General features: G+C 43.1%; 1 protein-coding gene across 3 annotated transcripts; it reads right to left on the bottom strand.

Moving 5' to 3' along the window:
- Positions 1 to 374: 374 nt before the first annotated feature.
- Positions 375 to 18,209, bottom strand: bag6l (BCL2 associated athanogene 6, like). 3 transcript variants are annotated; one of them, XM_069682223.1, is made up of 25 exons: positions 18,189 to 18,209; positions 17,640 to 17,726; positions 17,435 to 17,552; positions 16,207 to 16,433; positions 16,052 to 16,123; positions 15,823 to 15,945; positions 15,210 to 15,394; positions 14,611 to 14,740; positions 13,828 to 14,031; positions 12,841 to 13,066; positions 11,656 to 11,718; positions 11,263 to 11,543; positions 10,944 to 11,022; positions 10,492 to 10,784; positions 9,954 to 10,188; positions 9,478 to 9,647; positions 8,968 to 9,021; positions 8,688 to 8,790; positions 8,281 to 8,405; positions 8,051 to 8,185; positions 7,913 to 7,969; positions 7,635 to 7,799; positions 3,035 to 3,142; positions 2,595 to 2,741; positions 375 to 2,090 (listed from the first exon to the last, which is right to left on the bottom strand). In XM_069682223.1, the coding sequence occupies exons 2-25, from the start codon at positions 17,718 to 17,720 to the stop codon at positions 1,992 to 1,994; spliced, it is 3,480 nt and encodes a 1,159-aa protein (XP_069538324.1). In that variant the 5' UTR covers positions 17,721 to 17,726; positions 18,189 to 18,209; the 3' UTR covers positions 375 to 1,991. The 3 variants fall into 3 exon arrangements, with proteins under 3 accessions (XP_069538324.1, XP_069538325.1, XP_069538323.1); XM_069682224.1 differs by having other exon boundaries at positions 12,841 to 13,063; positions 17,926 to 18,203; XM_069682222.1 differs by having other exon boundaries at positions 17,926 to 18,203.
- Between the last annotated feature and the right edge of the window lie 146 nt (positions 18,210 to 18,355).

Genomic DNA, 18,355 nt, shown 5'->3' on the forward strand with positions numbered 1-18,355 from the left:
AACAATAACACAAACAACAACTAACAGATCAATACAGCAGCAGAGCAGCAGCTCCTGTGTCCTGTGAGTAAAATCCCTGTTTTTCTGAATGGAGTCTGGTGTGTGTGCAGAGAGCGATGTAACGTCTGTGTGTGGTTAAAACAATCATCTTCCTCTGTAACAAAAAGGTCTATCTCTGTAGGGATCCTTTCTGTCATGTTGTCACACACTTAGAATAACAATCTGAGCCTGTCAGTGGAAACAACAAGAACTTTTAGTGGATGACCTTTGACCCATCAAGGATTATGTTGTTTCTGTGAGACTCCTTGTATGATCCGACCTGCTGCTACATGACGTCCTGAAGCTCAATTTGTTCAGAAAGCAGTTCAAACTCATCGATTTATAAGTCAGTTTATTTCAGTGATGTGAACAGACTCTACTGACGTCAGCTGTGACTCACTATTATACAACATTATTACACACGCACGTTAAACACACTAACACACACACAGATCAGTGAAGCATCATGTTAATGTAAAGTCTAATATATGAACAAGAACTAATTTCTACAGTCATGATGCTTGAAAGATGTTAACTATGACAAGGCTATGACATCACTTCCTGTTTACTATGTACACTCTGCACTCATTTACAGTCTTTATACATGTTTATACTTTAACTACAGAGGAGGTACAAGCTCAGTGTGACGCAGGATCAGGAGGAACGACAATCTGAACCCTGCTGCTGCTGCACCTGCACCTGCTGCTGCAGCCTGCTGCTGCACCTGCTGCTGCCCCTGCTGCTGCCGCTAATACTGCTGCTGCAGCCTGCCACTGCTGCCCCTGCCGCTGCGCCTGCTGCTGCTGCCCCTGCCGCTGCTCCTGCTGCTGCCGCTACTACTACAGCCTACTGTTGCTGCTGCCCACTGTTGCTGCTGCCCACTGTTGCTGCTGCCCGCTGATGCCGCTGCTGCTGCTGCCCCTGCTGCTGCCGCCTCTCTGGTGCTAACACTGTCCTAATTACTACTGGTTGTATCAATAAGAGTGATGTACATGGAGGAAGATGGATGTTGGACTGGTTTTATATATTTGATAGTTAGGCCAAAGAGACACTTCCTAGTTGCTATGGTGATCGGGGTCTCCTGGTGAACAGAGCAGGAGCAGCAGCAGTCTTTAAAGAGCTGATCATCACCGGTCATTTAAAGGTCGAGCTGCGCCTGCTACCAGCTGAAGGAGGACACTGTGAGCAGGTAGAGAGTCTGCTGAACGTGTTCATGTGGTTTTTTTGTCCGTACAGTTCAAAATGTGAACACAGGAGCAGAGTTCAAAGAGCTCACAGGTGACCCGTTCACAGACGGCTGGCCTCAGTCTGACTTTGTTTTTAATTTCTTTGAGTACACCACTTATTTTCAGGTTTTCACAATGTGCTCAGAAACCGTCACAGGTGATCACAGGTGATCACAGGTGATCTAATCACGTTCTCATGTTCACCTTAGTTTGACGTGTACAGCATGTTTTTCACTGTTGACAGAAACAGACTAATTACACCTATGTACTATATTATATAATAATTGATCAATTCTATTATTGCATCATTTAACAACGGTAACATCTTCTGCTCACATGTATTTGATCTCATTTCAACCTTTCTCATTTTGACTCTGAAGTTTTGTCTTCATATAATCCTGACGTCATCTTTTATAATAATAAGTAATTTACTGTCTGATACAACATGACGCTGTGTGTGTGGAACAGTCATTCTCAGTGTTGTTCACCAACTGAATGAGGTGATGTTTAGTTCCTCTCAGCGTCCTGAGACCTGCTGATCCTTCATCAGTCTGAGAGAGGAGGGACCAGGGGGTCACAGTCTGCAGGTGTAAAGAACTACAGCAGGAGAGGAGGAGGAGGAGGAGGAGTCATGGAGGGAAGTCCTTCCAGGTCCTGTTTATTATGGGATGTTTGACGCTGCAGGTGCAGAGGTCCTGCTCCTCTGACGATCAGGTCTGAGGTGGTTTAGGAGTCCTCCACAGAGAAAGCTCGGTGTGTGTTGGGAAACCTCTGGGAGTTGTAGTCCGGATCGTCTCTCACTCGCTCGCTGATGTCGCTCTTCACCTGAGAGACAGACAGAGAGAGAGAGAGAGAGAGGCAGACAGACAGACAGACAGAGAGAGAGAGAGAGAGAGAGAGAGAGGCAGACAGACAGACAGACAGACAGACAGAGAGAGAGAGAGAGAGGCAGACAGACAGACAGACAGACAGACAGAGAGAGAGACAGACAGACAGACACAGACAGACAGACAGACAGACAGACAGACAGAGAGAGAGAGAGGCAGACAGACAGACAGACAGAGAGAGAGAGAGAGAGAGGCAGACAGACAGACAGACAGAGAGAGAGAGAGAGAGGCAGACAGACAGACAGAGAGAGAGAGAGGCAGACAGACAGACAGAGAGACAGACAGACAGACAGAGAGAGACAGACAGCACCTTTACACTAACACTGTCTGTGTTCCGTGTGTGTGAATGATCTTATACATATTTCATGTGTCTGATGTGACCTTCATCTAACTGAAGATGACAAACGACCAGCTCTCCTGCTTCAGTGACTCTGTATTTTACCTGGTTGGTGTACTCCTCCTGCAGCTCGGGCGTCTCCAGCTCCCCCTGCAGGCTGTGTGGGGGGGTGACAGGAAGCACTCCTGCAGCTCGAGCAGCTCGACTCACAGCGTCCGACAGAGACAGCTGAGGTCCTTCACTCTGACTCGTCTGAAGAGGAGGGGGACACTCAGGTTACTCTGCTCCAGATTAAAAGAAAGGCCAGGTCCATCTGTGTGTGATGTGTGGTTAGCCTAGCTTAGCACAAAGTCTGTGAGCAGGGGGAAACTGTTAGCCTGGCTTTGTCTGCAGCACATATAACAGAGCGTCACAACGGAAAAGAAGGCAGCAGTGGAGCTGCTTAAAGGTTATAGTGATGTTAAATATTCTTCATTCTCTGTCTCTTTGGGACAAACAGGAACTCAGACTTTCTTCTGTTAGTCAGGGGCGTCACAGAGACTCACCTTCCTCCTCTTGGCCGGCATGCCATGCAGGTAAGCGTCAGACAGGGGGGGCTGAGCTTTGATCTTCCTCTGAGACAGCATGTCGTGTCTGATGATGGGAACCCACTCCTGACACACACAGGAAACAACACAGGATCACTACTGTAACAATAAACAGGATCACTGAAATAATAACAATAAACAGGATCACTGCTGTAATAACAATAAAGAGGATCACTGAAATAATAACAATAAACAGGATCACTGCTGTAACAATAAACAGGATCACTGCTTTAATAACAATAAACAGGATCACTGCTGTAATAACAATAAACAGGATCACTGCTATAATAACAATAAACAGGATCACTGCTTTAATAACAATAAACAGGATCACTGCTGTAATAACAATAAACAGGATCACTGCTGTAATAACAATAAACAGGATCACTGAAATAATAACAATAAACAGGATCACTGCTATAATAACAATAAACAGGATCACTGAAATAATAACAATAAACAGGATCACTGCTGTAATAACAATAAACAGGATCACTGAAATAATAACAATAAACAGGATCACTGCTTTAATAACAATAAACAGGATCACTGCTTTAATAACAATAAACAGGATCACTGCTTTAATAACAATAAACAGGATCACTGCTGTAATAACAATAAACAGGATCACTGCTATAATAACAATAAACAGGATCACTGAAATAATAACAATAAACAGGATCACTGCTATAATAACAATAAACAGGATCACTGCTATAATAACAATAAACAGGATCACTGCTTTAATAACAATAAACAGGATCACTGCTGTAATAACAATAAACAGGATCACTGCTATAATAACAATAAACAGGATCACTGCTTTAATAACAATAAACAGGATCACTGCTTTAATAACAATAAACAGGATCACTGCTGTAATAACAATAAACAGGATCACTGCTTTAATAACAATAAACAGGATCACTGCTTTAATAACAATAAACAGGATCACTGCTTTAATAACAATAAACAGGATCACTGCAATAATAGCAATAAACAGGATCACTGCTGTAACAATAAACAGGATCACTGCTGTAACAATAAACAGGATCACTGCTGTAACAATAAACAGGATCACTGCTTTAATAACAATAAACAGGATCACTGCTTTAATAACAACAAACAGGATCACTGCTATAACAATAAACAGGATCACTGCTTTAATAACAATAAACAGGATCACTGCTTTAATAACAATAAACAGGATCACTGCTATAATAACAATAAACAGGATCACTGCTTTAATAACAATAAACAGGATCACTGCTTTAATAACAATAAACAGGATCACTGCTTTAACAACAATAAACAGGATCACTGCTGTAACAATAAACAGGATCACTGCTTTAATAACAATAAACAGGATCACTGCTGTAACAATAAACAGGATCACTGCTTTAATAACAATAAACAGGATCACTGCTTTAATAACAATAAACAGGATCACTGCTTTAATAACAATAAACAGGATCACTGCAATAATAGCAATAAACAGGATCACTGCTATAACAATAAACAGGATCACTGCTATAACAATAAACAGGATCACTGCTTTAATAACAATAAACAGGATCACTGCTTTAATAACAATAAACAGGATCACTGCTTTAATAACAATAAACAGGATCACTGCTGTAACAATAAACAGGATCACTGCTTTAATAACAATAAACAGGATCACTGCTATAACAATAAACAGGATCACTGCTTTAATAACAATAAACAGGATCACTGCTATAATAACAATAAACAGGATCACTGCTATAACAATAAACAGGATCACTGCTGTAATAACAATAAACAGGATCACTGCTGTAACAATAAACAGGATCACTACTGTAACAATAAACAGGATCACTGCTTTAATAACAATAAACAGGATCACTGCTATAACAATAAACAGGATCACTGCTTTAATAACAATAAACAGGATCACTGCAATAATAGCAATAAACAGGATCACTGCTATAACAATAAACAGGATCACTGCTTTAATAACAATAAACAGGATCACTGCTGTAACAATAAACAGGATCACTGCTATAATAACAATAAACAGGATCACTGCTTTAATAACAATAAACAGGATCACTGCTGTAACAATAAACAGGATCACTGCTGTAATAACAATAAACAGGATCACTGCTTTAATAACAATAAACAGGATCACTGCTATAATAACAATAAACAGGATCACTGCTGTAACAATAAACAGGATCACTGCTTTAATAACAATAAACAGGATCACTGCTTTAATAACAATAAACAGGATCACTACTGTAACAATAAACAGGATCACTGCTTTAATAACAATAAACAGGATCACTGCTTTAATAACAATAAACAGGATCACTGCTATAACAATAAACAGGATCACTGCTTTAATAACAATAAACAGGATCACTGCTTTAATAACAATAAACAGGATCACTGCTTTAATAACAATAAACAGGATCACTGCTATAACAATAAACAGGATCACTGCTTTAATAACAATAAACAGGATCACTGCAATAATAGCAATAAACAGGATCACTGCTATAACAATAAACAGGATCACTGCTGTAACAATAAACAGGATCACTGCTGTAACAATAAACAGGATCACTGCTGTAATAACAATAAACAGGATCACTGCTTTAATAACAATAAACAGGATCACTGCTGTAACAATAAACAGGATCACTGCTTTAATAACAATAAACAGGATCACTGCTGTAACAATAAACAGGATCACTGCTTTAATAACAATAAACAGGATCACTGCTGTAACAATAAACAGGATCACTGCTGTAATAACAATAAACAGGATCACTGCTTTAATAACAATAAACAGGATCACTGCTATAATAACAATAAACAGGATCACTGCTGTAACAATAAACAGGATCACTGCAATAATAGCAATAAACAGGATCACTGCTTTAATAACAATAAACAGGATCACTGCAATAATAGCAATAAACAGGATCACTGCTATAATAACAATAAACAGGATCACTGCTGTAACAATAAACAGGATCACTGCTGTAACAATAAACAGGATCACTGCTGTAATAACAATAAACAGGATCACTGCTATAACAATAAACAGGATCACTGCTTTAATAACAATAAACAGGATCACTGCTATAACAATAAACAGGATCACTGCTTTAATAACAATAAACAGGATCACTGCAATAATAGCAATAAACAGGATCACTGCTATAACAATAAACAGGATCACTGCTTTAATAACAATAAACAGGATCACTGCTGTAACAATAAACAGGATCACTGCTTTAATAACAATAAACAGGATCACTGCTTTAATAACAATAAACAGGATCACTGCTGTAACAATAAACAGGATCACTGCTTTAATAACAATAAACAGGATCACTGCTTTAATAACAATAAACAGGATCACTGCTATAATAACAATAAACAGGATCACTGCTGTAACAATAAACAGGATCACTGCTTTAATAACAATAAACAGGATCACTGCTATAATAACAATAAACAGGATCACTGCTTTAATAACAATAAACAGGATCACTGCTGTAACAATAAACAGGATCACTGCTTTAATAACAATAAACAGGATCACTGCTTTAATAACAATAAACAGGATCACTGCTTTAATAACAATAAACAGGATCACTGCTATAACAACAATAAACAGGATCACTGCTATAATAACAATAAACAGGATCACTGCTTTAATAACAATAAACAGGATCACTGTTTTAATAACAATAAACAGGATCACTGCTATAACAATAAACAGGATCACTGCTATAACAATAAACAGGATCACTGCTGTAACAATAAACAGGATCACTGCTTTAATAACAATAAACAGGATCACTGCTTTAATAACAATAAACAGGATCACTGCTATAACAATAAACAGGATCACTGCTTTAATAACAATAAACAGGATCACTGCTATAACAACAATAAACAGGATCACTGCTTTAATAACAATAAACAGGATCACTGCTATAACAATAAACAGGATCACTGCTTTAATAACAATAAACAGGATCACTGCTATAACAACAATAAACAGGATCACTGCTTTAATAACAATAAACAGGATCACTGCTTTAATAACAATAAACAGGATCAGGATGTTTAACATTTATAATGTTGTTTGTATCAAAGGAAGCTTTTCTGTTTCGGGCTCTGACTGGAAGAAGTTACCTGTAAATATCTGTTCTTTTCTTCATTTCACTTCCTTGTGAAATGTTTTCTCATCTTAAAACAAATGAACCCTTCCTCAACTGATTTATAAATAGATTTATCGTTTTTCTTTTTCAGGTTGATTATGTCTAATCGAAGGTTTCAACTTTTTTTTGTCCTGTAATTTAGTTTGTTGTCTGCTGGTTTGTGTGTTGTTGTCATTGTTGTTATATAATATTGTGTCCTGTACTGTTTGTTTGGGACCCCCTTGAAAACGAGATGATGCATCTCCAGAGGTTTATCCTGACATAAACACATCTGTGTTATTATTATTATTGTGATGTTCTCAACCAAAGTCATCCTATCTTTGTGTTCTCCTTACAGGTGGGACAGCTGCTGCCCAGGTCTCCACCTCGGGGGCCTCTTCCTCCTCCTGAGCTGTGGGGACTCCTGCAGGACGCTGAGGGTCCCCTGATGGAGCTGCTCCTCTCTCTCCTCCTTCTCCTCTCTCTGCTGTGACTCCTGCTGTAGACACAGTCTCCTGAATCTGACGAGAGACGGGGAAGTGTCTGTTTAAAATGTTGTCACACTTTGCAACCAGCTGAGTTTTTTCATCCAAAGTTGATGGTAAGGTGAATGTGTCACAAAGATCAGACTCACCTGTACACTGAGGCTCTCTGAGGGGGGGTCCACCTCGGCCTGGGTCCTCTGGTTCACCTGAAACACAGCTCAGGTGTAACATGCTCCTCTGGGCTGGAGATCAATAGCAGCTCTGTTCAGTGTATAAAGACTGATCACCTGTGTGTAGACCACATAGTGCCGGACCTGGTCTTCAGTCACCGGGTTGTGATCCAGAATCACATGAAGCCTCATAGACATCATACTGGTGAGCCAGTTCACCAGACTAGGATTGACCTCTGCCGACATCCTCCTCTGCACACACACATTATCAAACACACCTTAACACAGAGTGCAGGTAGTGTAATCTGATTAGAGCCTATCACTGTGTATACATGTTGTATACTGACGATTCTGTGGTTGATGACAGCAGTCAGCGCTCTCTGCTCTCCTCTCAGACAGAACAGGTTCAGAGCCAAACACTCAAACAGACCCTGAGTGCACAGCAGCAGCAGGCGAGGCCCGAACGTCTCATCTGCAGGAGCATCAGTGACAGAACATCATCAGTTCAGAGCAGATCAGACACATCCTTTACTCCTGTCTGTGCTGATGTTTAGGAGCACACAGGGGATCAACAGGTACACTAACACAACAGGTAACTTTACAGACTCAGTCACTCTGAGAAGTTTTGTCCAGGTAGCAGTTATTACCTTTAACCACACTGTGTTCAGCCTGAACTACTCAGGCAGAGAAGGGGAATTTTAAACAAAGGCAGGAGATGACTCACAGCTGGTTACAGTAATCTACCTGTCCTCACCTGAGCAGTGCAGAATGTGAGAGGCCATCTGAGTGAACTTCAGCCTAAGGAACGACAGGTTGGTTTGAACGATGTCCACTCCCTCCCTGACTGTCACTGAGGCCTGGACACACACGCGCACACACACACGCGCACACACACACACACACACACACACACACACACACACACACACACACACACACACATGAGCACACACACACACACAGGAGCACACACACACACACACACACACACACAGCACAGTGCAATGTGTGTGATATGACCAGGTTGTTCTTACAAAGCTGTCAGCGATGTACTCCTCTAGCCCGTTGATGAGCTCCTCAGCTGCTGCCTGCACAGAGGAGAGACTTTAACTGAACTGATCAATAACATCAACATGAACACATCAACAAGCTAAGCTAAAGTTAGCAGCAGCTTGGCTAACGGCCCTCAAACCAAGCAGAAGAGTGTTTTTACTGCTTTACATCGGCAGGTTAGTGTTTCAGAGAGGAGGAGACGATGGACACCGAAGGATCATTATGAGACTGTGTTCAGTCCCAGCCTGACACGCTGTTTCTCCGACAGCTGCAGATAAAAACTAAAGTGCAGAGACTCAGTCTTTCACACTTTTAGGGGGCAGCAACAGAAAAATTCCCTTGACGAGGAAAACCCTGAAACTCATGATGTTATCACTTCCTGTCTATGGAGCAGGTGAAGCAGCTCAGTGTGTGAGCAGAGAGAGGGGACTTGTAGCTACAGTGATGTGGAACATGAACCCATCAGTGTGTAATCAGTGAACAGTACTTACTGCGATGTTGGCCTCTGACGGCTCTCGGCCCTGCAGGTAGTGTTCAGTGAAGAAGTCTCTGAGCTGAGGCTGGATGCGGCTCAGAGGCTGAGCGTTCCCGTGCAGCAGCAGCACCATGTCCACCATGGAGAAACTCTGACACACCAGAGACAGCAGGTCCCCGAAGAACCCTGCAGGAGGAGAACCAGGTCATCAGCAGGACCAGAGCCGGGTCACAGAACATCAGCAGGACCAGAGCCCGGTCACAGAACATCAGCAGTTACAGAGCCCAGTCACAGAACATCAGCAGTTACAGAGCCCGGTCACAGAACATCAGCGGGACCAGAGCCCGGTCACAGAACATCAGCGGGACCAGAGCCCGGTCACAGAACATCAGCGGGACCAGAGCCCGGTCACAGAACATCATAATGAGCTACACTTGTGTTTATTCTCAGCAGCACGTGATACATGTGACCATCAGAGGGCAGCAGACTCACCCACAGCGTCCCCGCTCCCCGGGCTGAAAAGGTTGCTGGTCTGGGACAGTCTCTGGATGAACTGGGCGATGCTCTCTCCGGTCCCCTGCTGAGCCCCCAGAGAGCTCATCATGGTGGACAGAACGCCCTGCACGATGCCCGTGAACAGCTCCGGGCTCAGAGAGTCTCCTCCTCCAGACTGAGTGGGGGCGGGGCCAACAGACTGAGGTGGGGCTCCAGGACCACTAACAGGAGGCTGAGAGGGAACAATATCATCAATATAATGACAAAGTCACATGTTCCACCAGCACACCATGAGCTTCAGGTCATGTATGTGTTCCTCTCTCTCTGTGAATGAAGGATACAGGAGTATAACACCTGTCCTCTAACATCTGTCCAGCTCGTCCGTATTTAGGACACACAGCTTCTGTCCACGGGGGATCAACTCTAAATCAAAATGCTTTTATAAAAACAGGAGAGGAACACTCACCCATCAACCATTTCTTTAACCAGTAGAAACCTTCCTGCCTCCACCCTCTGCTTCTCCACCTGGACTCACCTGGTTGAAGTCTTGGAAGAAGCCCGGACCCCCCGGCAGAGTCACAGTGATGGAGGGGGCTAATCCGGACCCGGGAATCCCCCCTCCTCCTCCTCCTCCTCCTCCTCCTCCTCCTCCTCCTGCTGCTCCCCCCAGCAGGGAGCCCAGGAGCTGGGCCAGGTTCCCCTCTGCAGCACCCTCAGCTGGCTGCACGGTGGAGGTGGTGCTGGTGGTGTGGGTGGAGGTCTGACCAGATGTGTTGGCAGCGGGTGTGGGAGACGTGGAGGAGGAGTCGGAGGAGGACATGTGATCACCTGTAAGAAGGAGGATCGATATAATAAAAGATATTTATGTCATAAAGAGGATTATATGTTCTGTGTGTCTTTAAATGATTCTGTCATTAAACTGACTTTAACTTCATTTTCAATAAAACACAGTGAACGTGTTTATAGTGACAGAGAGTAAACACAGACCTGTGTGTCCTGGAGTCAGCAGCTGTCCCACCAGACCACTGATCATCTGAGTGAGGGAGGGGGGAGGAAGGGGAGGAGCCTGGGGGAGAGGAGGAGCAGGCTAACAACAAGCTAACATGCTAACAACACTAATCACTAATCTGTGTTATTTAAAACACAAACAGGCTGCTTGATCATGTTACTGTATACATCAAGCAAAACATCAATATGTAATAATAAATCTGGTAAATGTTCTGTTAATAATAATGAATAAGAAGCCTGTAGATTATATACAATAGAAACAACAGTTAAGTCTCCACCCCTACTGCTCAGGTGTTACCTGTCCCGGCTGCAGGCCAGCAGGTGGCACTGTGGCCCTCAGGTTGATGGTGGTTCCTCTGGTTCCTACAGGCTGGGGGAGGCGGGGGCTGAAGGAGGGTCTGGTGATGACCACCCTGGCCTGAGAGGGGTGGGAGGGCTGTGGGGGGGCGAGTCCCTCTGTGCTGGGTGCTGATCCAGGTACAATGTGAGGGGGGGGTCCGGCTGAGGCTGCAGCAGCCATGACAGCTGCCTGCTGGGAGATCTGGTGCACGATGGCCTGCATGAACTCTGGAGGGAGTCCTGGGGGGGGCGGGGGCAGTACAGGTTACACGGGGGGATGGGGGGTCTGTCCTAAAAACACTGACTGTGTATTTACAGAGAGTATAAATTAATGTAGTGCAGGTGAACTCACCTGTCTGTGCTGCACCTGCAGCATGAGGCTGACCATGACCCTGAGAGGCAGCAGCTGACTCACCTGACAGACACACGGAGCATAAAGACATTATATTACACTTCACTATATAAGATTTCAGTCCGCTGAGGCTTTTATACAGTGACTGACAGTAGGTCTGTGTAACCATGAGGATATAACCCAGAGATTGTTGAGTTTTCAGTCTGCAGCATCAGGGAGTGGTAGACTGCTAACATGTTAACATGTACATTGCACACAAGCACAGTGTTATTTTATCTCTATGATGGTGATGATGATGATAATCATGTTGATAATGATAATGAAAACGATGATAATGACAATGGCAATGATGATAATTATAATGATGACGATGACGATGATGATAATAATGATGACAATGGTAATGATGATGATGATGGTGATGATAATGATAATGATAATTATGATGATAATAATGATAATATTGATGATGATGACGATGATGACGATAATAATAATGATGACAATGGTAATGATGGTGATGATGATGATGATGATGATGATGACAATGATGACAATGGTAATGATGATGGTGATGATAATGATATTTATGATAATGATAATATAATCATGATGATGATAATAATGATACTAATAATGATGATGATGATAATAATAATGATGATGACGATGATAATTATAATGATAATGATGATAATGATGACAATGGTAATGATGATGATAATAATAATGAAAAAGATGATAATGATCATGGTGATGAGGATAATTATGATAATGATGATAATAATGATGACAATGGCAATGATGATAATGATGATAATGAGGATGATGATGGTGATGATGACAATGATAATAATGATAGTAAAAGCAGCTTTGACTGGTCATAAAGATTAGAAAAGAGATATATATCAGTACAGTCCATAATGATAATGACGATGATAATGATGATGATGATAATGATGATGACTATAATGATGATGATAATAATGATGATGATAATGATGATATTAATGATGGTAATGATAATAATATTTATAATGACAATGATAATAATGATGATGATGATAATGTTGATGACGATAATGATAATGATGATAATAATGATGATGATGATAATGATGATGACTATAATGATGATGATGATAATGATGGTGATAATGATATATGATGTATAATTGGCCGTACCTTCGATGTTCATCTGCATCATGACCACGGGCTCCATGGTCTGGTGGGTGATGCGGATCACTCGAGGGCCTCCTGGTCCTCCTTGATGATTGGCCCCATTAGGCTGAGGGGGTGGAGCCTGGCCTGCAGCCTGCTGGTCTGATTGGCCAGCAGCCTGAGAGGGCAGTCCTTCAGCTGCCGGTCTCCCATTGGACGACATGGTGACCGTGGTACCCAGGTTTATCTGCTGACAGAGAAAGGTTATAAAGTTCAGAAAGACTGTAATCATCTTCAGTTTGTTTGAAAAATACATTTAAATAGATAATGATATGTACTGAATAAAACTACAAATACATATTTGAAAGGTCATATTGTCTATTAGAAGAGATTTACTGATTTACCTTAAATCAACCTCAAATTAGATTTCTCTGTTTAAAAACCTACAGAAAAGACTTTCTGAATGTTTACTCTTAGAGCGACGGTTTTAACATGTACCTCTCATTTCTCTTCCCCTGTTGTGGTTAATACGTGTGCTGTGGAGAACAAACTCAGGGCCTGATGTTCAGTTCATGATCAGTATTAATGTTAATGCTGGACTAACACTGACCTCAGATCTGCTGTCACATTATCATGTGTGAGAAACACACAGACGTTTGGGAACATCAGGTAACTCTCTCTCTCTTTCTCACTCTCACACGCACAAACGCACACACACGCGCACACACACACACGCACGCACACACGCACACACACACACACACACAAACACACAGCTGAGTATGAAAGACACCTGTTTATATGAGATCAGGTGTAAGAGAGTCTCTCTACCTGAGTTAATGTGTCTCTGTATCTATAATCACATCTCTGATTAATCAGTGTGAACATAAGTCACATCATCACTCCTCCACTCAGCTGATCATACACCTGTTAGAATGTCTCTCTACCTGAGTTACAGATCTTCTGCTGTCACTGTGTCTGTGTGTCTGTCTAACCCAGCTGTGGACCTACAGGCAGGGGGACGTGGGGCAGGCCGGTCTGTAGCAGCACCGGGTGGGAGAGGTGGGTCATGGGCCGGACCACGTACAGGTGACGAGGAGGAGAGGTCGCCAGGTTACAGCGCAGGTCGCCCAGGACGACCAAGGTGTTACCAAGGAGACGAAGAGCATCTCCAACCAGGTTCAGAACGCGCTGATCCTCCTCCCTCTCCTGAGTCTGAACATGAGCACATGAACAGGACAGTGATGTGATACAACAAAAAATCTATTTGTCGATAAACAGAAAATAAATCCATAAATATTTTGACCGTTGATGAAACGTTTCCTGTTTCCAGCGTGTTAAACGTGAGTATTTGCTGCTTCCTGTGGTTATTTAATGAACAGTCTCTGTGTTTGAACTGTTCGATTAACAAGAGAAACAATGTGCAGAGACTTTGAGCTCGGGGAAACTGTGATGAGCTTTCTTCACATCACATTTCATAGACTCAACGATTAATTGATTAAATGAACAAATAATTGGCCGATTAAGCAGAAACTAAAAGTAATCATTTGTAGCAGTCTCAGTTAGATGGAGCAGCTCTCAGACGTTTCAGAGAATAAGCAGCAGACAGAATGAGTGAATTACTAACCCTGTATGTAATAAACAATGTAAACAGTTAGCAGCAGCTAACACTGGACCACAGCTGCTCATGAGAACAGATTAAACCATCTTCTGCAGTGTTTCAGAGAACAGAGACGGAGGTTGTGTACCTGTACTGTGCTGTGTGTGTGTGTGTGTGTGTGTGTGTGTTTTTACATTGTTGTTGTAGTCTGCAGAAGTGGCTGCTCCCAGGATGCAGTGTGTCCTCTCTATGAAGGGTCGTAGCCTCTCCTCCACCCTCCTCACCTCTGAAAGCACCTCCACAAACTCTGCAGGACTCGGGTGGCTGAGGACACACGTGCACATGCATGCACGCGCACACACACACACACACACACACACACCACACACACACACACCACACACGCACCACACACACACCACACACACACGCACCACACACACACACACGCACACACGCACACACGCACCACACACACACACGCACACACGCACACACGCACCACACACACACACACACCACACACACACACACCACACACGCACCACACACACACGCACCACACACACACACACGCACACACGCACACACGCACCACACACACACACACACACACACACACACACAGCAGGGGTCATCATTGTGCAGATCTTTTTTTCTACCTTTGCAGTCAATCACAGGCTTTAGAAAAACACAGAGCTCTGATGGATCCATGAAACACCTGGAGCTTTGTCATTGGTAGTTTCAGTGCTGGAGGGAGACACCGTGAGCAGCAGTCCTCTCTGTGACCTACCCGGGCCCGCTGCCTGCTGCTCCCTCAGTCTGTGTGGAGGTGGAGGATGATGGAGCAGGAGCAGAGCTGCTGTCCATCGGCTGTGACGCTGCAGCTCCTCCATCAGGGGAGGAGGAGGAGGAGGAGGAGGGAGGTGGGGAAGAGGAGGACTGAGGAGCCTCAGGCTGGGAATCACTGGAAACTCCCTACAACACATGAACGCATCACACTCAGTACAAACACACACACAGACATATATTTACTAATATATATTTAGTGATCGTCATACTGCAGAAGTATATGAAACTGTGTACCTGCAATAACCCACAACTAAACCAACATTACAGTGCACTTCCTGTTTATATGGGCCAAAGCATGATGGGAACTGTAGTGCCATAAAAAGAGCATACTGAATGGAAGAAATATAAAGTCAGGAAAACATGAACAATGAAAATGTCAATGATAATAAAATCATAGAATAAAATATAATAAAGAAAACTGGTTCTGCTGATTCTCTGAGACCTGCTGAGCTCTGACAGGTAACATCAATAATATCAGTGTGTAAATAGCTGCAGTGTGTGTGTGTGCGTGTGTGTGTGTGTGTGTGTGTGTGTGTGTGTGTGTGTGTGTTCACCTCCAGCCTGTGGATCAGAGAGCAGGCGTCTCTCAGCAGATTCTCAGCCAGCTGCAGCCTCATCCTGGGCTCACTCTGACCCACCTGGTCCAGGTTGAGCTGCACGTCCACTGAGCCATTACTCTGAACACACAGACATCGGTCAGCTCCACAGGAGGAGTCACACTGAAGGGGGGGTTAGGGGCACATGAAGGGTTAAAATGAAGAGATTTGAACACTGAGGCGTTACCCCGGAGCTGGTGCTGACTCGTGCGTTCCTTCCTGCTTCACCTACTCCGGCCATCATCTGCTGCACTGACATCTGAAATACAGACGGACCTGTCACACTGCACCCAACTCAGACCCAGCCCCCACATATCATGCAGAGGTCATGACCCCGCCCACCTGTATCTGTTGGGGGTCCATGATGTTGACGGGCAGGTTGAAGGTCCCCAGCATCACATAGCTGTTGCCGTTGCGGTCATGTGGTGCATGCTGGGAGGAGGTGGAGGCGTGGCTGCTGCTGACTCCACCCTCTTCCCCCCCTGTGGACACACCTACCGCCCCTGAACCAGCCATGGAGGCCTGAGGGGGCGCTCGCTCGACCAGGTGGATCACCTTCCCGTCTACATCTGAGGGACACAGTTTCAGTGTTTCAGTAATTTTGTTTGTGATATCATGGAATCAAGTTTTATTTGACTGCTGCTGCGGCTGTGACATCACTATGGTGGTTTTGTGTTTCCTAGAAAAAGGAAATTTTCTACGTTTGTTATTTAGTATATTTGATAAGGACCAGTGCAAATTAATAATCAAACATGCTAAAAGAGCCAGAGTTAATCCAAAGGTCATTGTTGCATTCAGCAGGCCCTGACTCAGGTTTTAAAAAGGCAACTTAAACTTCACCAAACAAAACACAGTAAAGGAAATAAACAGCTGTACTAAAGAATGAAATAATCCAAACACTCATCATTATGAGCTGTCTTAACAGGTGTGAATCATCACAATGCAAACATAATAAGAAGGCAGCAGGGCTGAATGTGAGCTGTATTTGTTTAGAGGTAGAGATGAAACCACACAGAGCAGACACGGCCACATGTTTATACTTTTATTATCAAGTAGAAAATATTATGTAAAAATATTACTGATAATAATTACCCTGCTCATCTTAACAACATCTGATAACTTAGTGTTTCAACAGCAGTATTAACCTGATACTCTGATGCACTGAAGAACATGAGAACAAATTAATATAACTTAAAGCTGCTCTGACTTATATTTTTCATTAACACTAAATCAAATGTGTGTAATGTGTACACAGCTCGTTGTTTCACTCTCAGACCCACAGCTGTTCAGTCAGTCTGCTCTCACTCACTCCAAACAACTAAATAACCAACTGTTTGAATGTTCTGTTTCTGTTGAACGTCTCCTCCCCTGATCTACAGCGAAGTGCAGAACTGGACAGATTTGGTTTTATTTTGGATTAAACGGAAGAGACGTGTAAAAGGAAAGAGCTAACAATATAAGCGTAGCTCTGTTATTCTTATTATTTGTATTGTTATGCATTAAAACACTCGGACATATTCTGTGTGTGTGTGTGTGTGTGTGTGTGTGTGTGTGTGTGCATGTTACTCACTGTACTCTGTGAGCGTGCGTTCATCCTGCAGCACTCTGCCCTGATAGATGAGCCTCTGTTTGTCCACTGGGATCTCCACTGATGCAGCGATGTGCTCTTTGAACTGCTTCACTGTCAGCTGGATGATAAACACAGAGATATTACCTGTCATTAAGCCGGCAGGTGAGTGTAAACAGAGCAGGTTAAACCCGGGTCAGAGCCTAACCTCTCCTGAGACTCTGTAGCTCCGGCTCTGAGAGTCCAGGGTCTTCACTGTGACCTCGATCAGCCCGCTGGACTCTGCCATGTTCCCCTGTTATTGAGATAATAATAATAATACAGTTACAGAGGTCTGTTAAAATTTGGCAGCTAATGTGCTAAAGTGTGCGTTAAGATTTATATTTCATATGTTAATGGTGAAAGAGGAACCAAGCTGCAGCTACGTCATGATGCTAGTAACATTTATCCGCCTGTATTAAATGAATGTATGTATTAAAATAATGTGGCAGCACCTTCTAACTGACTGCTCCACGGCACTGTTGTTGTTATTAGCTTGTCAGCCAGCTAACTAACGTTAGCTAATACCAGGTACCGGGTGGCTAATAGTGCTAACTAGCTAATCTCTCCTGGATTGATCGTTGTTAACGTCCAGCTGAGACCCGGTTAGAGGTCCTTTAAAGTCCTTTAAAGAGTCCTCCAGCCCCGCGGGGTTATTTCAAAGGAAACTCTCGTTTGGTAAATGAGCGCATCCGCTAGCTTAACTAGCTTAATTTACCCAAACACAGCTCTGAATGACACGTCACCGGACCCCAGTGACGTCACGACAGGCGTCTGTTTCATGCCTGAGCGCTTTGAGTTTGCACTATTGTCACTCTGAAAAAGTCTGAGAAAACTTTTGAAGTATTATTATATTCATCGTAAAAGTTATAATTTAATTATTCT

The sequence above is a fragment of the Semicossyphus pulcher genome, unplaced genomic scaffold, assembly GCF_022749685.1.
Source record: "Semicossyphus pulcher isolate SPU_LCO1_2020_fin unplaced genomic scaffold, fSemPul1.0.p SCAF_55, whole genome shotgun sequence".
Classification (NCBI taxonomy): Eukaryota; Metazoa; Chordata; class Actinopteri; order Labriformes; family Labridae; genus Semicossyphus; species Semicossyphus pulcher.

What these genes read in the sequence shown, in the direction of transcription:
- bag6l (XM_069682223.1), bottom strand. Translation starts at nt 17,720, where the DNA reads ATGGCAGAGTCCAGCGGGCTGATCGAGGTCACAGTGAAGACCCTGGAC. An exon ending in CTGGCCTGCAGCCGGGACAG is followed by an intron (nt 11,023 to 11,262) that starts GTAACACCTGAG and finishes CCTCTCCCCCAG; the next exon opens with GCTCCTCCCCTTCCTCCCCC. An exon ending in CTGTCATCAACCACAGAATC is followed by an intron (nt 8,186 to 8,280) that starts GTCAGTATACAA and finishes GTGTGTGTGCAG; the next exon opens with AGGAGGATGTCGGCAGAGGT.